General features: G+C 42.4%; 1 protein-coding gene across 2 annotated transcripts in view; it reads right to left on the minus strand.

Moving 5' to 3' along the window:
- Positions 1-722: 722 nt before the first annotated feature.
- The window catches only part of LOC121171316 (leishmanolysin-like peptidase), a 54,987-nt gene continuing 32,199 nt past the window's right edge, over positions 723-23,510 (minus strand). The window contains exons 10-17 of one of the 2 annotated variants that reach the window (XM_041002964.1): positions 17,519-17,626; positions 16,695-16,771; positions 13,901-14,011; positions 11,745-11,877; positions 9,913-10,072; positions 6,853-6,983; positions 3,721-3,931; positions 723-1,007 (exon numbers count right to left, since the gene is read on the minus strand). In XM_041002964.1, coding sequence (XP_040858898.1) covers positions 907-1,007; positions 3,721-3,931; positions 6,853-6,983; positions 9,913-10,072; positions 11,745-11,877; positions 13,901-14,011; positions 16,695-16,771; positions 17,519-17,626 — 1,032 coding nt within the window. In that variant the 3' untranslated portion in view covers positions 723-906. The remainder of the gene's footprint in view (positions 1,008-3,720; positions 3,932-6,852; positions 6,984-9,912; positions 10,073-11,744; positions 11,878-13,900; positions 14,012-16,694; positions 16,772-17,518; positions 17,627-23,510) is intronic. The other variant, XM_041002965.1, reaches the window with a different exon arrangement.

Here is a 23,510-nt window from a genome sequence, read left to right on the forward strand (position 1 = left end):
ATTTATGTCCTTATACATAAAATTACTTTGAGATATTAAAAAAAATTTATAATACTTTCTTCGCTCACCTGAACTGCATACCTGTCTATACCAGAACGTGTTTTCATCATCATTGGTCAGGAAAGAATTCTTCTTTTTTTGTTCAATTACAGCTAAGTGCTCTACTAAAAAGCCCAAACCGGTTTTCCTGTTTACATGTCTTTAGCATTCCTACCAGGCAGAGCTGTTTTCCTCTCTCTGCTCCCACAATTTTCTGAGTCATGACTGAACCCAGGGAGAACGTAATTGGAAGCTGAGCTTCAAAGATCGGCAAGCATAGAGGGCTAAGAGTGACTCGAACGGAAGTCCAGCTGTGAGTCTGCCCTGCAGCCAGCGAAGAGCGGAAGACACTATCAAAGAACACTGACTGTACATGACAGGTGGGACAGCCATCTCATTCACAATGGTGTAAACGTCGTGTAGAAATCCTGGTCCAATTCTCCTCTGTAACCCGAGGGCAGGTGGTACCTCTGAGGCTGGGCACCACAGAATCCTGTAAAAGCCAGCTGTTGTTGCAGTGACTGCTGTGCGTTGGGGAGCAACTTTCCCATCCTTGATTTTAATGCAAACGCTGAGGTATATGATCACTCTGAATATCCCACCGCGCATCCATCTTCACAGGGGACTTGTCAGGAAGGTAAGGGAGCCTGAAACACCCAGAGCCGTCTCCTCTGCCCAGCCCCAAGGCGGCTGCGCTGCCGCTGAGGAGTGACAGTCACACGACTTCCGTGACGCGCTCCAACTGGGTCAACACCTCCGAGCTGGAGTCAGGAATGCCACTGACGCCATCTGCACGGGCTGTCACTCATCCGGATTTTGTGCTTTTCTCCCCCACAGGCACCTGTCTTGAGAACTCACTTTCCGTTCCTAGTGCCACACACACAGGAGAAATCCAGCTAGCAGAGGAAACAGATTGCCTAGCAGAAGCCAGAGGGTGACCACCAGGCTAGAGGAACGGGAACACAGATCTAGAACACAATTACATATTGACAAATAAGGAGGAGCAAAATATTGCTCTATCATCATTTCATATTGAACTCATATATCAAAACATCCGAAAAGGGCATGTGGCTGCGTGGGATGCCCACAGTCCAGATCAGGGTGTTTGGCTTTCAGTCGCAGCTCCACTCTTGACTCCAGTCATGCAGTCATGCAGTCATGCAATAGTGCATACCCTGGGAGGCAGCAAGTGAATGGGTCCCTAGTGCCAGGTGGGAGACCCACACTGAATTCCTGTTCCAGTTTCACAATAGCCTGGCCTAGCTGGCATCTGGGGGATGAACCAGCAAATGAAGAGCTCTGTCTGCCTTTCAAATAACATTCCAAAAAGAATTCATCAAAAATAAACATCTATCGAGCTTACCAGAGTCCCTGGTACTTTAATAACTGCTCAAGGGTTGCCACAATGACACACTGGCTCATTCACTTCTTTCCAGCACTGGCATCCCATATGGGCGCTGGTTTGTGTCCTAGCTGCTCCACTTCAGATCCGGCTGCCTGCTTAGATCCTGGGAAACCAATGGAGGATGGCCCCAGCCCTTGGGTCCCTGCATCTGCATGGGAGATCTTGGGGGATTCCTGGCTCCTGGCTTTTCATAGACTCAACTCCCCATTCACTGCAGTCTTTTGGGGGAGTGAACTAGTGCACGGAACATCTTTCTGTCTCTCCTCTCTGTAAATCTGACTTTCCAATAAAAATAAATCTCATAAATTGTTCAGTAAAGGTTCTGTGCATGTGCTAATTTAAACATTAATAAATAGGAGAGATGGGGATATTTTAGCATTTCAACAGGGTACTTGTTAATATTTTATTTATTTAACATATTTATTTATTTTTATTGTACAGTCAGATATACAGAGAGGAGGAGAGACAGAGAGGAAGATCTTCCGTCCGATGATTCACTCCCCAAGTGACCGCAACGGCTGGTGCTGTGCCCATCCGAAGCCAGGAGCCTGGAACTTCCTCCAGGTCTCCCACGCAGGTGCAGGGTCCCAAGGCCATAAGCAGGGAGCTGGATGGGAAGTGGGGCTGCCGGGATTAGAAGCAGCGCCCATATGGGATCCTGGAGCATTCAAGGCAAGGATTTAACCACTAGGCCACAGCGCCGGGACTGAAAGTAAATCTTAAAAAAAAAAAATCAATGCAAAGTGTTGGGTCCCAGCCCCAAGAGATCTCATTACATAAATATAAATATTCCAAAAATCTAAACCCTAAAACCCTTCTGGAGCCAAGTACTTGGATTAGGGATATTCAAATGACACTACTCCTCAATAAAAGCCGCCCTGATCTTTGGCAGCCTGACTCCTTTTATCACACTTTGGTGTAGGTATCTCTATATATCCTTGCTTCTTTGCTTCTGCCTCTTTTTTTGTTTCTAATGGTTATTTTTGTTGGAAAGGCAGATTTACAGAGAGGAAGAAACACAGAAAGATTTCCCTCTACTGGGTCACTCTCCAAATGAATACAACACATAGAGCTGTGACAATCTGAAGCCAGAACTAGGAACCTCCTCTGAGTCTCCCATGTGGTGCAGGGTCCCAAGGCCCTGGACTATCTTTGCTGCTTTTCTGGGCCACAAGCAGGGACTGGACAGGAAGTGCAACAGCAGGGACATGAACCAGTACCCATTAGGGATCCTGGCACTTGGGATTAGCCAATTAGGCCATCATGATGTGCTGCTTTTTCCGCTTCGTGGAAGTGTGTGATTTCACCTCACCCATTTTTAAAAATTTATTTACTTGAAAGATAAACTGTTACACAGCGAGGGAAAGACAGAGAAAGCAATCCTTTGATTCACACCCTAAATGACCGTAATGACCAGGGTTGGGCCAGGCCAAAGCTAGAGTCTGGAACTCCATCTTGGCCTCCTATGCGGATGGGCCATCCCTTCTGCTGCTTTCCCAGTTACATTAGCAGAGAGCTGAAATGGGGCCAGTGCTGTGGTGCAGTGCATTAAGCCACAGCCTGCAATGCCAACATCCCAAAGAGGAACTGATTTGAGTCCTGGCTGTACCATTTTTGAACCAGATCTCGGCTAATGCATCTGGAAGAGCAGCAGAAGATGGCCCAAGATCTTAGGCCCATGCATCCATTTGAGTCAGGGAAGAAGCTTCTGGCTTTTGACTTTGGTCTGCCCCAGCCTTGCCGCCATTGTCATCTAGAGAGTGAACTAGTACACGGAAGATTCTTTCCCTCTGTCTCTCTGTATTTCAAATAAATAAAATAAAATTTCAGGGAAAAAAAGGGGGGGGGTGCCTGCATTGGAAGCAGAGCAAGCAGAACCCAAACTGGTGCTCTAATATGGGATGCTGGCATCGCAAGCTGTAGTTTAACTCACTACAGCAGAATATTGGCCCTGCTTTTCCTTTTTTGAGTATCTTCTCTGGTGTTATTCCCTCATCTTTGCCTCATCTGGTTATGTTAGAACCAAAACATGTTGAAAGAGACTGTGTAAGTCACAGGATCTTCGCATGGTCAGATTCCACACCCATGGCTTGCACTGCATGGAAATGTCCATTTCCCCTCTTAGATTTCTGATAGTGGTGGGAAGGGTCATTTCCCATAGAAGTGCATGTGGAAGAGAAGCGCACCTTATTTTAGAACTCTCTTAATGTTTTACAGGCAGAGTCCCCTGCTCCCAGTATTTTCCGCCATTGACCAGAGGCACTCAGGGCACTCACCCAGGGGAAGGACTCGGGTCAGGTTAGCCACTGGAGGATCCGATTCGGGAGGACAGAGCTCACAGAAGTCCCAGCAGGATGGGCATAGCAGGTCTCCATTGTGAATCCAGCCGTTCATCTGAATGCTGACAGGCAGCACCTGTCTGGCCCGACTACACAGATAGGAGGTATCCTGGACCCAAACCTTCAGTCCTTGGGGAGAACAAGACACCTTCCAACGCGGGGAGGGTGGTGAGACACTCAAGTCAGTACCACTCAAGGGGAGGACAGATTCAGATTGGGGCTTCAACTGCAGGGATATACTAGGGAACTTCAAGAAATTTATGGAAACCACTTGGACAGAACCCTCGGAATATGTACACATGGAGACTCTGGGTTGATATGAGGTGGTGATTCCTCATCCCTGGGTACTGGGACTTGTGTAAAGTCATGAGTGGTTTCCCCCCTTTGTCTCTCCCCTTCCTCCAAGAACAAGAAGAAATAGCAAATTTGGAAGCAATGGATTCACCCAATTTTCCCTAAATCTCAATCCTTCCCACTCTGATCAACCATGTAATCATTATACATACACACACACACACACACATATATAAAGAAGTTTGTGGAAATATTAAATTAAAAGGTAAGTCTATTTTGGTGCAAAAAAGTTAAATACATACACAGTTATTTCATAAAACATACTTCAACCTTTATAAGGATTCTGCTTATGCTAAAATTTACTAAAAATATTGAATATAAAACACAATTTGGGAGACTGCCATTATCTTAATGTTTTGTAAAGAGGGTTATTATATTTTGTTTTGTTGTTGTAGTCATCCTAGCACCTGTTTTAGAAACTAATGAAAACTAGGGTGCCTTCTCCTGAAAAATACTGAGAAGCAAATACATAGCTTTAAATGCAATTAGAATTCATAGACCACGAGGTCAAGTTAGAGTGACATTTCTGCAGTTTCCAGTATCCTTATATACCTCAGCTTAAGCCAGTGTTGAGTAACCATCAATCATGTCCCTCTCTCCATGAGTCATTCAAAGTTGTTAACCAGGAGCTGGCAATGCATGCAGAGTGAAGCCACTTCTCACAAGGCAGGCATCCCACATCCCAGTGCCTATTGGATTCCTGGAAGCCCCAAAGTCTTGGGCCATCCTCCACTGCTTTCCCAGGCACATTAATAGGGAACTGGATTTGAAGTGGAGCAGCTGGGACTCAAAGCAGCACCCACTTGGGAAGCACTACAGGCAAGGGTTTAACATGATATGCTACAGTATTGTTGTCAACATACTAAATATTAAGAGTCTTTAGATTCAAAACCAGCTTAGTTCCTAGAATTGATAGCTATAAACACAAATTCCAGGCAGGATATTGGAAGTTTTTTCAGAAAATTCTGAGCATTCTAAGAAGAAAACTTATGAAGATCTAAATATCAATGGTAAAAAGAGAGGCTTCAGGGAAGACCATGGAAAACAGGCCCAATGTATATGATCAAAACTTCCAAATGACTTCCCGTCAGTTCCTGAATATGAGTAGGTTGCTAAAGATCAGCAAAAATAGGTCCAACCCATTAGATTTTAGAATTTTAGGGAGATGCATGAAAAGTGAATATGCAAGTACTCAGCTTCAAGAAAGTAAAACATTACTAAATAAATCATAATGACATTGACTAGAATACAAAGGAAAAATGTCTTTAGAATTCTAATGGAAATGCTCTTAAAAAATAGTTACTAGCAGTTAAACTATTAAGGCATGGCAGAATATGCTCCTGCAATGTGCCATTTTGGCATAAGTACTCTTTAGAGCTAATGGTACTTTAAAGCCAGCAGCTACAGAGCAGGCATTTGGCACAGTGGTCACGAAGTCACTTGGCACGTCTGTATTGGACCACCTTGGTTTAAGCCAACTTCGGCTTTCAGCTAATGTGCACTCTAGAGGCAGCAGGTAATGGCTCAAATGGTTGGGCTTCTGCCATTCTTGTAGATCTATACAGAGTTGCTGGTCCCTGGCTTCAGCTTGGTGTAGCCCAGTTGTTGCGGGGATATGGGGAACAAATCAGCAGAAAAGGGGAGAGAAGGGGGAGGAGAGAGAAGACAGGAAAAGGAAAGGGAAGCAGAATGACCAGGGAGAACCTGGCAGAGACCAAGCTAAACAAGGTCAGCAGTAAAGGGACAAAAGGATACCCAAACAAAATAAGCACCATTTCTGTGACATTCCTGCCCAAAATGTGTTAAGCATAAGAAAACATCACAAATCAAAATTGAGATATGTCCTAGGCAAGGATTGGCCTGTAATCTGTGTCAAGGTTGTGAAAGTTAAGGAATGAAGGAGACCAGAGATGTGATCATCTTGCTCAAATGACATCATAATTCAAATGCTGAAACCCAGTCTTCAGAGTGACGGTGTTAGGAGGCAAGGCCTCTGGATAGTCTTTAGGTAGACTGGATAAGCAGGAATCGGATTAGTATCTTAAAAAGACACCAGAGAGTGACCCCTGGGGCCTTCTGAGGGCAGGGGTGTCATCTGTGAACCAGAAAGCTGACCCTCACCAAGGAAAGAATGTTGGCTGGCACCCTGCTCTCACACTTTTCATCCTGCATAAATAAAACAAATGTGTGCATCTGGTATTTCACTACGATGTATGTCCAGAATTTAAGTTATTATATATTATTAGCATACTTACTGAAATATACAAATACATGTATTTTAAACAAATGGAGACAATCTTTCTCAAAGGTTATATTTTCACAAAACACAAACATCCAAGCTAATACACAAATAATACATTAAAATGTTGTTTGCTTAACTATTTTAAAACAGAAGCAACTTGATAAGGTAAAACTATCTAATATTTGGCATAATTTTTAATAAGTAAAACCCTTCAGACCAGAGATGGTCTCTCCAAGGAACTGTTGAACTTACCAAGACAATAAGATGCTGAACTTTATGCTTGGTAAATACTTCCAATGAAAGAATCTCAACTGAATTTGAACTGTGGTAATGCAACAAGGTAGAGGAATCCACCATGGGGGGAGGGTTTAGGGAGAAGTGGGGGGAAATCCCAGTGCCTATAACACTGTGTCACATAATGCAATGTAATTAATAAAATAAAGGAAATAAAAAAAAAATAAGTGAAACTCTACCTGATAGCATCCACTCCCCCAGTCTGGATAGCTCAGCTTCCTCTCACACTTTTCCATGACAAATGCCGATTTCTGAATTAGGCAAACTGAATGAGGTCCATACTTCTCAGCACCATAGTTTTTAAAAATTTCTGAAACAAACCAGAAAAGTCTCGTCAGAAATGATTTTTTAATTTAAACGAGAAACTGAAATATTCATCTTAGTGGTTAAAACTGCTTTCAAAAATCTAACATGTGTGGTACCAGCATGGTTTGTGAACAGGCCAATCCTCCATCTGCCAGCACCGGGATCCCACATGGGTGCCAGTTTTAGTTCCAGCTGCTAGACTCCCCATCCAGCTCCCTGCTTATGTGCTGGGAAAGCCGTGGAGGATGGCTCAAGCACTTGGGACCCTCCACCCGTATGGAAGACCCAGAGGGCTCCTGGCTTCGGACTGGCTCAGCTCCAGCCGTTGTGGCTGACTGGAAGTGAGCCAGCAGATGGAGTATCTTTCACACCATCTCACTTTCTCTCTTTCAAATAAAAATAAATAAATCTTCTTGAAAAAACAATAGAGATCAAATCAAGCATGTTTAATGAAACTATTAAGCTTTCAAAAATTAAGATAAGCAGAACTCAGACACAGTTACTTCTCAATGAAGGAATGAGTAGGAGAAAATCACGATCAGAGAAACAAGAAAATAAAATGGTATCAGAGAAAGTATCAATAAATGATCTTAAATTGATTACAACAAGACTCCAGTTCATCTGTGGCTGAAACAGAAGTCACTTCCAGGTGATCCCAAAAAGGTTAAGGCCAAATGATTCGTATAACAAAGGCTATTCTGAGGTACGGCAAGTTTTTAAAAACTTTCTTGTGTCTTCAACTTGGGCCACATCCTGGAAGTTCAGAAGTAACAACCTGAAGTAGTGCCAATCATGTGCAAATCTTCGGGCCATGGGGTAGATTAGTGACCTCGAAATACCCATTGGCCAAAGGATCAAACTCCTAAACCTAGCAATCACTTGTTCTTAATCCACTCTATACAAGCTGTATTTTGTAAAAGTAAAGTTCAGGTAGCCCATTTTGAAATATTATGAATATTTTTTTGCTGGTTTTGAAAAATCTTCACCACATAAGCTAAGTTTGAAATGTCAAACAGGGGCCCGGCATGATAGCATAGCGGTTAAGGTCCTCGCCTTGCACACTCCAGGATCCCATTTGGGCTGGTGGCCCTGCTTCCCATCCAGCTCCCTGCTTGTGGCCTGGGAAAGCAGTCAAAGACAGTCCAAAGCCTTGGGACTCTGCACCTGTGTGGGAGACCCGGAAGAGCTCCTGGCTCCTGACTTCGGATCAGCTCAGCACCAGCCATTGCGGCCGCTTGGATAGTGAATCAACAGATGGAAGAACTTCCTCTCTGTCTCTCCTCCTCTGTATATCTGCCTTTCCAATAAAAAATAACTAAATCTTTTAAAACTAAATGTCAAACAGAATAAGACAGACTCTACTTCTAATTAAGAGTTACAAAGTCTTCAAGAAACACTGATTAGCGCCAGAAGCAGGTTCTGGCAAGCTAGAGCCTTGGGGCCACATGTCAACCCACTCATTCATGTCAATCTGCCCATATATGCTGACCCGCAAAGCCTGAGGGTGTTATATTTTGTCCTTTACAAAATAAATCCTGCTGACCATATATCTAAAACAGTAAAATGTGGTAGTGTACCTTTAGCAGTCCCCAAGTTGCTAGATCTGCACATTTCTTCTTTAACGTGGAACAGCTTAGCATGAATAAGTCTTTATAATATTTAGTAATTAGGTCAATAATGTGGATTTAAAAAAATCCTTATTGTACAGATCCAGTTAAATCTGTTATGTTCAAAATGCAAAAGTAACATAGAAATTTAAATGTAAAATATCTTACTTATAACAAAGTTGGCAAAGGGAGAGACTGGGTTAAAAGTTTTGATGACCAAAGAAAGAAGGACAAATTGTTGCTCTTCATGAATATATCAGATTTAAGAATAATTCTGTTTACAACGATAGTTAATTATCACTGCAGAATATGCAACCGTCATATTTTCACTACCTTTTTTTTTTTTAAAAAAAAGATTTACTTTATTTTTATTGGAAAGGCGGATATATAGAGAAGAGACAAGAGAGAAAGATCTCCCATCCAATGATTCACTCCCCAAGTGGCCGCAATGGCTGGAGCTGAGCCAATCCAAAGCCAGGAGCCAGGAACCTCTTCCAGGTCTCCCTTGCGGGTGCAGGGTCCCAAGGCTTTGGGCTGTCTTCAACTGCTTTCCCAGGCCACAAGCAGGGAGCTGGATGGGAAGCGGAGCTGCTGGGATTAGAACTGGTGCCCAAATGGGATCCGAGAACGTGCAAGGCGAGGACCTTAACCACTACACCACCGTGTCAGGCCCACATTTTCACTACCTTGATAGCCCAATTAATTTATGTGTATTAACAAGAAATCAGTAATATGGTAATATGTCTTACTGGCCATGGAACAGTATCATTTTGATTTTTGAAAACTGATATATTACCTCTAAATTACACAAAATGAGCGCCTCTTAAAGAGGAACAAAGAGGTTCATGAAGTGTTTCAATAAAATGTTAAAATCCCTGCTGCAAGGAATATCTTGCACTGGCATGAATTTACTATTCCACTCAGTGTCTGCTTACTTATCTGTGAAATACAGTACCTTTTCTACGCCACTTATAATGTTTTTAAAAGAATATACGAAATGATGAAAACCAAACTTCTTTTGCAACGTAAAGGACTACGTAGATGTAAGGTATGACGTTGTGTGGAAGCATGTCTGCACCTAACAGACAGCTCACAATCACGTCCGGGCATGTCGGAATAGCTTTAAGCACCCAGTATACGAATTCATTTCATATTTACAACAGATCGTGAGAGAGCTGTTATCCCATTGTACAAATGAGGAAACAGATGGAATCTTAGCAAATTATAGATGGACAGCAGTGAACATATACCATAAAGTTACCGCCACGTTATATTGCTGATATATAATGTTAACGTGTATATAACACTCACTTCACCAGTCCTAACCTGGTTGATTTTCCAGTATTCTGCAATCTGAGCTGCGTTGATATTCACCACTTAAATGCCAACTGAATTCCTGACTGAAAGGACAATAGTCAGCAATTTCCACTGAGCCCCCATAGTAAGGCAAGTCTTGTGCAGGAATTCCGCTGAGTTCATCGAAGTACTGCAAAGCAATGATGGGGAAGACAGGCATGACAGACACAGTCAGTATCCAAACAAAGTCCAAAGGCAAATGATAGCAATGCTTTGCTGCTATGTAACCTCTGACACTGATTACTTCACAAGCAGCTCAACACAAACACGTAACAAAAACCACATGAAGGCGATTTTCAAGTTGCTATAGTTTTAGAAATAAGCAACTACATCTAAACTATGTACTAGGATGGCAAATTTGGTTAACGTTTTAAAAGGAACAAATGAGGGCCAGGTTGGGTCACAGCAGCTTACATCCCCCTTTCAGATCCTGCTTCCTGCTAATGTCCTGGGCAAGCAGCAGAATATGGCTTTGGCCACTACAATCATTTGAGGAGTCAATCAGTGGATGAAAGATCTCTCTCTCTCTCTCTCTCTTTACCTGCTTCTCTTCTCATTGCTCTCTACAATTGCCTTACAAATTCACTCCCCAAGGCCCAACACAATGGCTCAGGGGCTATATCCTCACCTTGCAAGTGCCATGGTCACATTTGGGTGCCAGGTTTGTTTCCTGGCTGATCCACTTCCCATCCAGGTTCTTCCTGCTTTTGGACTAGAAAAGCAGTAGAAGATGGCCCAAAGTCTTGGGACTCTGCACCTATGTGAAAGACCTGGGAGAAGCTCCTGGCTCCTGACTTTAGATTAGCTCAGCTCTGGCTGTTGCAACTGCTTGGTAAATGAACCAGCAGATGGAAGATCTTTCTCTCTATCTCTCCTTCTATTTGTAAATCTGCCTTTCCAATTAAAAAAAATTTTTTTCACTCCATACATGGCCACAACAGCCAGACCTGAGCTGATCTGAAGCCAGGAGCCTCTTTCTGGCCCCCCAAGTGGGAGCAGGAGGCCAAGGACTTGGATCATTCTTCACTGCTTTCCCAGACCACAAGCAGGGAGCAGGATCCACAGTGGAGCAGCTGAGACACGAACTGGCATCCATGTGGGATACTGGCAACTGAAGGTGGAATATCAGCCTATGGACCATGGCTCTGGCTTTGGCTCCAAAAAATACATCTTAAAAAAAAAAAGACTGCTGTTTCTAAAAATATAAGAAGTGAAATAAAATTACAACGAACAAAATAATATAGTTTTAAAAGATTGATTTACTTTTATTGGAAAGGCAGGTTTTTATATAGGAGAGAGATTCACTTGCCAGTTTCCTCAAATGGCTGCATTAGCTGGAACTAAAGGAATCCAACGCCAGGAGCCCCCTCCCAGGTCTTCCACATAGGTGCAGACTCCGAAGGCATTGAGTCATCCTCTACTGCCTTCCCGGCCATTAACAGGGAGCTGAAAGGAAAGTGGAATAGCCAGGACAAAAACTGGCACCCATATGGGATCCTGGCACTTGTAAGGTGAGGATTTAGCCACTGAGCCATCACACTGGGCCCAACTCTGCCTTTCAAATAAATAAATAAATGTGCTAAAACTTATCAAATCAAATACTCTAAATATCTCCTGCTATTATAAGGTGTTACTACCCATTTATTATTAAGTGGCAAACAGGGAACAAAGAAATTAAGGAATTCAGTGTTTTTCAAACATGGAAAATATGCTGAAAATTTTAAGATGCTTCATTCTTTTGATTCAAAATGAAGACTTTCTAACAAATCTATTCCTAAAATTATGTCCCACATGAGAGTTACCTGATACTCTGGTGGTAAAGGTTTTGGGAATTTCTGGAGATTGCACACAGCGACTGCCCTCTGGTCCTGTCTGCAGGTTAACTGCAGTGGGTTGCTCCTCAGTGTGTCACAGTAAGGGCTCAGCATCTGTCTCCTGCACAGAGAAGCATGAGCTGGATCAACTGTAAAACATCATCACTCATCTCTCCATTACGATCTAAACACATTTTAAAGGTGTGTAACTAACGCTGAATCAGGTTTTACGATTTTTCAGAGTAAAAGCAAATGATAAATGTAGATGGGAAGGTAATAGTAGATGCAATGTAACATTTCACTGATATTAAATAAGATCCTATATCTCATTTTATAAATTTTTTTTAAAGATTTATTTTTATTATTTTTTTATTGGAAAGGCGGATATACAGAGAGGAGAGACAGAGAGGAAGATCTTCCGTTTGATGATTCACTCCCTAAGTGAGCGCAACGGGCCGATGCTATGCCGGTTCGAAGCCAGGAGCCTCTTCCGGGTCTCCCATGCGGGTGCAGGTTCCCAAAGCTTTGGGCCATCCTCGACTGCTCTCCCGGGCCACAGGCAGGGAGCTGGAAGGGAAGCGGGGCTGCCGGGATAGAACCTGTGCCCATATGGGATCCCAGGCGTGCAAGGCGAGGACCTTAACCACTTGCACCACCGCGCCGGGCCCCATGTTTTGCATTCTTAATACCAAGAAATAAAATTCCTTATCCTGGGCTAAAGACTGTATCTTTGTAACAGTCTCAGAAAGAGATGGAGGTAATGTCCCCTTCTGTTTCACAGTATAAAGCAGAAAATGCTTCCTATGCATAATCTAATTTGAAGAAATTTGACAGTTTTATTCAGCTGCGAAAAAATTCACAAGACAACCTTGTTTTCCAATGGAAAATGAAGACTGCGTGCACATTTCCAATTGTATTCTGTTATCTGCTAAATCTAATCTTGGAACTGTAATTTGATAAAAAGGAATTCTGTGAATCCTCGAAAGATATCAGAATGTACTGCATTGTGCTATAAACATAACCTCAAACCTGTAACTCTGATCGGTCATCAAACTGATGCAATCCTAAACAACAGAACTATTCTGCAGGGCCCTGCACAGGAACCTAGTAGCTAAAGTCCTCGCCTTGCATGCGCTGGATCCCATATAGGCGCCGGTTCATATCCTAGCTATTCCACTTCCTTTCCAGTTCCTTCCCTGTGGCCTGGGAAAGCAGTTGAGGATGGCCCAAAGCCATGGGACCCTGTACCTGTGTGGAGACCTGGAGAAACTTACTGTCTCCTGGCTTCAGATTAGCTCAGCTCCAGTCATTGTGGCCACTTGGGGAGTGAACCGGCAGGTGGAAGATCTTTCTGTCTCTCATTCTCTTTGTAAATCTGACTTTACAATAAAAATAAAGAAATTTTTTTTAAACAGACCATTCTGTAAAAATGTTACAGAATCACTTCTGGTTTTTCTCTTCTCAAACATCCATTAAAAAAAAAATAACCTAATGCTACATTTCTTATTTTAAGGAAAAATTATACTTACTTCATTCAAATAGACAATGTTATATCCATAACAACATTTTTTAGGGACTTGCAGATTCTTAAGACAAAACATATTAAATATCTACCCAGGACTTCATTTGGTGCATTTGAAGCAGCACGGTGACATAGAAAACAAACAATGCTCAAGTCATTACAAGGTCTGACTTAAACACCAGAACCAGCCACTTACTTGGTATTAACTTTCCTAAGAGCCAAGTACAAGGCCTCCAGCCTAGCCCTGGAATCGGAATGTAGGCTGTACACATCACTTTACAAAATCTTCAAGTAAGACAATTTTGTAACTTTCTATGATAGTTTTCAATGAATATGATCCATAATTTTCAGTCACATATCATTAAAAAATATATTTATCTTTAAACAGAGATGTCCATGGTTTTGGACCTCTCCCTGTGGATATTGTTAGCATATGATTAAAAACAGTACTGCAACTATTTATTATGAAATTGTTACCAAGGACTTACAAACGGTCATTGGAACAATTTGAAATTAGACCGCTCCAGGTTACATTTTTTAAATAGCTGACATTTTGGGCTTAGGAATAAAATCAGAAATTGATTGTGTACTCAAAGATATTATAGGGAGACAAATTTCTTACTCTTGCCTCTGCTGATCAATCCAGAATTTACAGCTCTTCTTGACAAAGTCGCAGCCCTTGCCTCGGCCCCAGTCTAACTTCTCGGCCATGCTGTAATTTGCCGTGTACCAGCTGTGGAAATAATTAGGCAAAGCAGTTTTAATCACTGTCACTTTGGAAGCCACACCACTTACAGGCTTCAACAGTGAGTTCCTTAAGACCTCAATAAGGACTCTGGAGGCCTCTGCCACATAGGTTGTTACCAAGGCCTTGCCACACGAGAGACCAGCAACCAGCCTTACAGCCCATACATCATCTTTGCTGTCTGTCACAATGTCCAAAGATGACAGGAGTCACAGAAGTGGATAAGATACACGGGTCATGAGGAAACAGAACGAGAGAGAGAGCACTGCGACGAAGGAATGACCAATCAGCTAGCCTTTACTTAATCAGATTCCACTAGCCCCAGTTTCTTGCTTTTCTGGCCTTTATTTCAACACAAGCTCAACATTACACAATACAACAAGACAAAGAATCCTAAATCCAGTGGTTTTTAAAGGTTCTAACCTTAGAACAAAGGAAATATTCAATTTTTCCTAAGTGTAACCAAGGGCCAGCAGTCAGTTTTGGCTAGTTTTCTTGGTTGTTAGGGAAAAGATTAGTTTGCAAAGTGTTAAAAAAACAAAAACCAAAATGGTTCCTTAACTGTCTCTGTTTCATCGTATCCCTTTAGTATTACCAAACTAGTAAACAAAAGTCTAAGCTCAAAGCCTGGGGAAGTGAGAACACCCCTCTCCACTCAGCTCCCCTTCCCATAAACATCAAATAACGGCAGAAACATGACAGTACTTTAAAACCTTCTGCACTTTCAAGAAAGACAACTCTCTCAGAGAGAAAAAATTCATAAACGAATTTCAGTGTTCCAGTAATAAAATGCCCACAACTTCTGTGGTTTTAGCTTGGACATCCCTGGCCACTGTGGCCATTTGGAGGGTGAATCAGCAGAGGAAAACCTCTTTCTCTCTCTCTCTCTCTCTCTCTCTGTCCTTTAAATAATGAAACAGATCTTTAAAAAAAACAAAAACAAAAACAAAAAAACAGCTTTGGTTTAAGAGGAAAAACACTTTACCATACCTAGTTAATGAAAGAACTAGAAAAACACTATTGTGTTAAAAGAAAAATGTCACTAACCTAATGAGTTAACTGATTCAGGAAGTAATTCTTAGTGGGTGAAAAAGTATCACAAAATGTTGCCTTGGAACTTTAAAAGGGAGGCATCAGATTGTACCCATGTGCACCCTGTCATCAACAGCAACAACATGGTAATGGGGAAAGCAGGCATTGTATACTCTCAACCTTACCTATGAAGTAAACTCCTTGACGAACAAACAGCTAAACCTCATCCTAACTGAGCATCCAGAGTAAATTCGTATTTATAAGTAGGGAGAATTTTGAACTAAGCAATATACAAGGAAGTTCAGAATACTTCATTGTCTATAATCAATGACATGAAAAAGAGGTAGAAGCGGGGAGATGTGTCAGAATTGTTCTAGATCAAAAGATTTAAGAGAGAGACTGGCATGACAGCCTAGTGGTTAAATCCCTGCCTTGCTTCTGTGCCAGGATCCCATTTGGGTGCCAGTTTGCATCCCAGATGCTCCACTACACATCCAGCTCCCTGCTTGTGGCCTGGGAAAGTAGCTAAGGATGACCCAGAGCCTTCAGAACCTGCACCTCTGTGGGAGACCTGGAAGAAGCTCCTGGCTCCTGGCTTTGGATTGGCTCAGCACCAACCATTGTGGCCACTCTGGGAGTGAACCAGATCTTTCTCTCTGTATCTCCTCTCTGTGTATCTGCCTCTCCCATCAAAAAATAAAATAAATCTTAAAAAAAAAAACTGAAGAAACATAACAACCAATCAGGATCTTATTTGGATCCTGAGTTAAACAAATCAATAACAAAACAAAAAACAGAGGGAATATCTAACAGATATTAAGAAATTACAATTAGGGCCCGGCGGCGTGGCCTAGCAGCTAAAGTCCTTGCCTTGAATGCACTGGGATCCGATATGGGCTGGCTCTAATCCCAGCAGCTTCACTTCCCATCCAGCTCCCTGCTTGTGGCCTGGGAAAGCAGTCGAGGACGGCCCAAAGCTTTGGGACCCTGCACCTGTGTGGGAGACTCAGAAGTTCCTGGCTCCTGGCTTCAGATCGGCATAGCATCGGCCGTTGCGCTCACTTGGGGGTGAGTCATCGGATGGAAGATCTTCCTCTCTGTCTCTCCTCCTCTCTGTATATCTGACTTTCCAATAAATAAATAAATCTTTAAAAAAAAAAAAAAGAAATTACGATTAATTTTGCTAGTTGTGCAGATACATTAGAAGTATTCATATGTTTTAGGGATTCATGTTTGTGCTCCCAGGGGTCACATGACTTGATACCTTCAATTTTGGAAACTATAGTCTGAAAGGAAGCTACACATACAATTTTTAAGTAATTAAGATATAATTTTAATCCTTATTGAATCCAGGTTCTAAGCATTTGGACTTCACTGTGTTATACAGCATTCTATATAGATGTATTTTGTATATATTTGTACAATTCATAATAAAGTATTTAAAAGAACACATATGAACCTCAACAATTCGGTGTCACTTATAGAACATAATCTTTAATATTAAGGAATATACTATCATCTCTCTTCTAAAGGTACAAAGGTGCTTCAATTTCTCTGTTAGGCATTTATGTAAGCCATGGTCACAATATGCACTCCATTTTAAAAAGCACCTGATATCACATTCTCACAGCGGTCTTACCCAGTGTCCTCCATCAGCGCCAGAGTGATTCGAGACAGGACTCGGTTCTGGGTGTGAGAACCAGTCATTGCTTCATTCTGAAAACCAGCAACATATTCTGATTAGACGGTTGAATCCTGCAACTCCCAAGAATTTGTGATTCCTCTGACATAGATTCAAAATACTTCAAGTATGAGAGGCTGTCAAACTGCTCATTTAAAAATGATAGAAAACCGAACTCATTAAAATTCCAAAACTGAAAGTGAAATCTATTGTCTGCCTCAAATGTCTTCACTGTTAGCAATTGCCCTGGAATGGTAATCAACCAGAATTCACATACCTGTGTCTTTAATGTTTATGGTGGGTCTATGAAACACTTTAACAGTGATTATATCTGGAAAGTGAATTTCAAAATCGAAGGGGAAAAGTGGTACTTCAATTATGTTATAACCTATTTGAATACCTTTCCCATGAGTATGAATTACTTTCATTAAACATGTGAAAGTCTGAGGAACAGGTGTTTGGCTGAGCAGTTGAGATGCCCACGTTCCATGATCAGAAAACCGGGGTTTAATTCCAGGCTCTGGCTCCTCACTCCAGCTTCCTGGTAATGTAGACCCTGGGAGACAATGGAGATGGCTCACATAGACGTGCTCCTGCCGTCTACTTGGGAGACCTGGACTGCAGGCCCAGGTCCTGGCTTCAGCTCCCGCCCAGCCCTAACTGTTGCAGGTATTTGGGCACAGGACCAGTGGCTAGAAGATGAAAGCTCACTTGCTCTCTTTCTTTAACGAAAAAATAAATAAACATTCTTAAAGTCTAGTAAAATTTAAATATAAGCTGACCTCTAGTAACCGCTTCTCCCAGTGGTTGAGCTCAGTGCCCATACCACCTTGATTTTCAAGCTCCATTCCTTCAAGACCTGGACAGTTAAAATGTCTTCGTGCTTCATCCTAAGAATTGAAAAAAAATATAAATCTCATGAAATTATCATCAGAAACAACACTATATAACATGCAATAAAGTAGACACTGAAGAATTATGCTGATGAAAATTAAGAGCTTAATTTACATTCTTGCCTACAGTGTACAAAGGGTCCCCTTTCTTCCATACCATCAACATCTACCTGACATCTATTAGATAGTAACCATTCTGACAGACACGAGATGATATTTCCTTGGTGTTTGTTTTCTGAGCCCAGTAGGAAAACAGTGGACAACTCCCTCTTGGGTTATCACTGCCTCTGGAGAGCATGAAAATCAGGACTGGGGCAGCCATGGCTAGACAGTGTGGCACCCACCAGCATGTGTGTGGGCTGGACAGTGGGGCTGGTTGGGTTGAACGAGGTTTCAATGCCAATTGACACGTATGAGAGCTGAATGTGATGTGGGTCAGATTGGACCAGTTTTCTGTACATATTGGCAAGCACAGGAACCAGGGAAGGAGGCAGGCCTGTGGGAGTTATTGTGGGTTGCTCCAAGTAGGCTGCAGCTCCCACTGATTTGTGTGAGGGCTGAGTGTACGGTGGGCAGGATTGGGCTGGACTGCAACATCCATTGGTTTGTGTAAAAGACAGAGCTGGGGACAGAACTGATGGAGCAATTCCATACACTAACATATGCATAAACTGACTGGGGTAACAGAATGTGCCAGACCCTGTACTGGCAAGCACACACAAAAATCATGTCTAGGATCACCTCAGATGAAGTTTGTTTGGCAATCCCCTCAACTGAACTGCTGAACTCAGACCCTCAACCATGAAGAGAAGTGCAAGTTCCATGGTCTGACCATGGAGTTCATGTGTCAAAGCTGAGCCTCCTCAGTAACTCAGATGCAGCAGTGGACAGCATATCCAGGTGCACATGGAGGATATGGCAGTCCATCGGAACCTGCAGAGGACACCTGGTACCACAACCGAGAACGGAGGACAGAACAAATCAATCAACTTCCCCAGCCATGGGTTGGCAGTAAAAATCTGGGCAGAGACACTAAGGTAGACTATGTCAGCCAGTGGATTCGGGAGAGATTTCGTCGTGCTTGGAGTGGCAAGATTGGCAGCAATTCACAATTGTTGTGAATTATTTCATCCAATGAAACGCCACTACACAACTTCAATGACAGGAAGAAACATGGAAATTTACAATATCATGAAAGTAATTAACGTGGTATTGAGTGACCAATATGTTAGAAAATGCGAGTTCTTAACCACATCCTGTAATTACTTCATTGACATCTCATTTTAGTATATAAACAACTGGCTGCTATAAACCTTAAAATGGTTATAGGGTACTATTCAGCTGTCTCGCATCTATTTTCATTTTTATATTTAGCAGCTTATAGTATTCAAGCATGATTTTTACTGAACTTTGAAATTTTAGGATAGTCTAAACAGGCTTGTAACTCTAACATGCCATATGTTAACGAATGAGGAGCAGAACAGTTTTAGGAGGGGTGAGCAGAGACATCTTCAATACCTTAGTGAGGAGTAACTGATGTTTGTGTCTTATCTAGTAAAGTATATGGGAGTCCAAGCTTTTTCCAGACTGTTCTAAACTTTCCTTATTGGTCTCTGTCTGTCTATCTGATCTAATTTTGGGGGCTCCAGAACGACCCTGATGGTCATTGCAAGAGAGGGTGGGAAGCCAAAGTTGGAACTAAGTAAGGACCAGAGAAAGCTCCTCTCCCGAGTCCCAATGGAAGTTTACTGTTCTTCTGTTTCTGAGGACTGCTCAGGGCTCCTGGCTGTTGTTCCAATGACATTAGATCCTGTGAGGAAGGATCTGCTTCTTCCATCCCGTGTTGGAGATCCGATAGGGAACGGTTGACCTCAGAGTTTTCAGTCTATGAGGGCACTCCAATTCCCTGTAATCTCCTTGGAAGTTGGGATATAGTCTTTGGTGCCCATACTGATAGTCCTTGGTGAGGTACCAGGAGTCTCCGGGGTTAGGATACAACTCTCCTTCTGTCCTCCTGTTCCACTCCTGTTCGCCTCCTGCTCTGTGCATATGACCTCCTACTAAGAGGCTGTCAGGATTGCTCTTGGATCCCACTGTATGTTTTTATACTTTTTGCTAATGTCTAATGCAGATTCAAGTCTGTTGTATCTAAATTACCTGTTACAATCTTGATAGATTATACTTAACATCTTCCTCACACACTCTAAGAAGGTGGAAGATTTCTCTGCTTTCCCAACCCACTGCAGAATAACATAATGTATTAAAAGCATATCAAGCTTTTCAGTTCTTTGATATTCATAAGCAGTCTGTCTCTCATTGATTATTCATTCATTTGTTACATCACAATATCTTATTGTGGGTGATATAGGCTGTTTGAGGGTGTAATAATGTTACAACTTACAGGTGCTATTTTTAGGAATGACATCATCTAAAATTAAGGCAAACATGTGGCATCTAACCTTTTGGGACTGGCTCATTTCCCTTAGCATAATGGTTTCTAATTGGGCCCATTTGGCCATGAAGAAATGCATTTTGTTCTTTTAATAGCTGAGTAGTATTCCATGGAGTACACGAACTATTGCTTTCTTATCCAACTTCCTGTTAATGTGTTTAGGAAGGAAATGGAAGAAGGTCCAAGTACTAGGGACCCTGTTACCCATGTGGGAAACCAGGATAATTTCCTGGTTCCTGACTTCTACTTAATGATGACATGGCTGATGTAGCCATCTGGAGAGTGAACCAGTGTAAGGAAAATTTTTCTCTCCTTCTCTACTACTCATTCAAATAGATGACATATAGACAGACAACTCCCATGAGCTGGTTCACTCCCCAAATGACCTGAGCTGGTCAGAGGTTAAAGCCAAGAGCCTGGAACTCACAGGTCTCCCATACGAGTAACAGAGACCATATTATTTGAGCCACCACTGCTACCTCCAGGATCCACATTAGCAGGAAGCTAGAACCAAGAGCTGGAACTGAAAACTGAATCTAGGTATTCCAAAATGGAATGCAATCTCCTAACTATTATACCAAACTCCTACCAAACACATTAACAGTTTTTTTAATGGGCATTTGGTGTAGCGGTTAAAGACCACTTTGAACACCCACTTCCCATGTAGGATTACTTGGAATACAGTCTTATTTTCACTCCTGGTTCCAGCTTCCTGCTAATGTGTATCCTGGGAGGAAATAGTGATATTCAAGGAAGTTAGTTTCTGGGCCAGGCACTGTGACAGTGGGTAAAGTCTCTACCTGGGACACCAGCAAAACTCAAAGAGTTCTGTTTCAAGTCCTGGCTGCTATACTTCCAATCCAGTTCTGTGTTAATGCACTTAGGAAAAGAGCAGAAGATGGCCCAATTACTTGGGCCCCTGAACCCACATGGGAGTTCAGCATAGCGTTCTAGAATCTTGACTTGGAATATCACGGTAAATTGGCGATTAGTTCACTGAATGGAAGATCTTTCTCCATCTTCTCCTGTCACAGCATTGTGACATGATGGGTTAAGTCACCACCTGCAATGCCAGCATCCTATATCAACACTAGTTTGAATCTCTACTACTCAGACTTTCCATCCAGCTACTTGTTAATGTTCCTGGGAAAACAGTGCAATGTGGCCCACTTGTCGCCCACTTGGGAGACAGAGAAAAAGCGCCTGGGGCTCCTGCTTTGGGGCTGGTTCAGCCCTGACCATTGCAGTACTCTTTGGAGAGAACCCATAGATTACAATTTCTCCCCTGCCACCCCACATCTCTGCCTTTCAAATAAACAAATAAATCTGTAAAAACAAGCAAAAAGCCAAATACATAAAATTAATCTTCAAAAAAAAAAAAGACAAACTGGGTCCCTACCAACCATGTAGGAGACCTACACTGAGTTCTGGCTCCCAGCCTCGGACTGGCCCAGCAGTTTTGGGCATTTGGGGATGAATCAGCAAAAGAGGTAACTGTAGCTCTGGCCATTGCGGCCACCTGGGAATGAAACAACAGATGGAAAATCCTTCTCTCTATATCTATAATACCTAAAAATTAATTCCTACACCCTATTAACATAATAAGTCCTTTTATTTCTTTGTGTTGTTCTCAATATTTTTCATCAGTTGCTTATAGTTTTCAGTGTGCAGGTCTTTAATCCCCTTGGTTAAATATATACCTAAGTATCTTATATTTTTATAGATATTATAAATGGAATTACCTTGACTTCTTTTTGTACAGATTTTTATTGATGTATAAAAACACAACTAGAGCTGGCATTGTGGAATGGCGAGTTAAGCTGCAGCGTGCAATACTGGCATCTCAGATGGGCAACGGTGTGAGTCCCAGCTGCTCCATTTCTGACACAGCTCCCTGCTAATGCACCTGGGAAAGAGGCAGAAGACGGTCCAAGGGCTCTCTACACCCACATGGGAGATACGCTAAAAGCTTCTGGGTTCTAACTCGAGCCTCGTCCAGTAATGGCTGCTGCCATTTGTGGAGTAAAATAGCAGATGAAAGACCTCTCTCTCTCTGTAATTCTGAATTTCAAATAAATAGACCATCAAACAAACAAAATCCAAAATTGATTTATGTATACTCATTTTGTAGAATGAATTTTTGCTGTATTCTCTAGTTCTAACAACTTTTGGAGGAGTCTTTAAGGTTTTCTATATATATATATTATGCATATTTGACGTAATCTCATTTGTCAACTACAACATCAAAAAAACTGCAATAACTGCACGTCTTCCTTTACTACTTAGGTGCCTTTTCTTTCTTTATTTTGCCTATTTGCTCTGACGAAGACTTTTAATATGAGGTTGAATAGAAGTAGCAGAAGTAGACATCCTTGGGACCAGCACTGTGGGTGAAGCAGCCTCCTGCAATGCAGGTATCATGTATCAGAGTACTGGCTTGAGTCCCAGCTGCTCTGATTCCCATTCAGCTCCCTGCTTTAATACCTGAGAAGACAGTAGTAGATTATAGTCCAAGTGTTTGGGCCCTGACCCTCCATATGGGAAACCTGGATGGAATTTCTAGTTCCTGGCTTTGGCTGGGTTTCACACTGAAATTTGTAACCATGTGAGAGTCAACCAGAAAATAAAAGATCTTTCCTTGACTAATCTGATACACTGCCTTTCAAATACATACAAAAATCTTAACAAGAAAAAAAAGAGGCAGGCCTGGCATGGTAGCCTAGCATGGATAAAGTCCTCGCCTTGAACACACTGGGACCCCATATGGGCGCCATTCGTGTCCTGTCAGCCCCGCGTCCCATCCAGCTCCCTCTTTGTGGCCTGGGAAAGCAGTCAAGGATGGCCCAAAGCCTTGGGACCCTGCACCTGTGTGGGAGAGCACCAGAGGAGCTCTGGTTCCTGATTCAGATAGGCTCAGTTCCGGTCACTGTGGTCAACAGATGGAAGATCTTCCTCTCTGTCTCTCCTCCTCTCTGTATATCTGACTTTGCAATAAAAATAAGTAAATCTTAAAAAAAAAAAAAGAGGCAACAGCTGGGCCAAGAAGCTTCTCTGGGCCCCCCGCATCAATACAGGGGCCCAAGGCCTTGAGCCATACTTCACTGCAGGTTGAAGCCTATTAAACGAAGCCTCGCTTAGGTGCTTCCGTCAGCTGGTTCACCTCTCAAATGGCTGCACTAGCAGGAATTGGACTGTTCTGACACCAGGAGCCAGGATATTCTTCTGGGTCTCCCATGTGAGTGCATGGTCCTAAGGCGTTGGGCCATCTTCCTTGACCACTTTTCTTAGGCCACAAACAGGGAGCTAGATGGGAAGTTGAGCAGCTTGGACGTGAACTGGCAGCCATGAGATCCAGGTACTTGTAAGTGAAGATTTAGCCATTAATTTAATGTGCCAGGCTATGTAATTTTTTTTTCAGGCTATGTAATT

This window comes from Ochotona curzoniae, unplaced genomic scaffold (genome assembly GCF_017591425.1).
Source record: "Ochotona curzoniae isolate NIBS_2020 unplaced genomic scaffold, NIBS_Ocur_1.0 scaffold_2587, whole genome shotgun sequence".
Lineage (NCBI taxonomy): Eukaryota > Metazoa > Chordata > Mammalia > Lagomorpha > Ochotonidae > Ochotona > Ochotona curzoniae.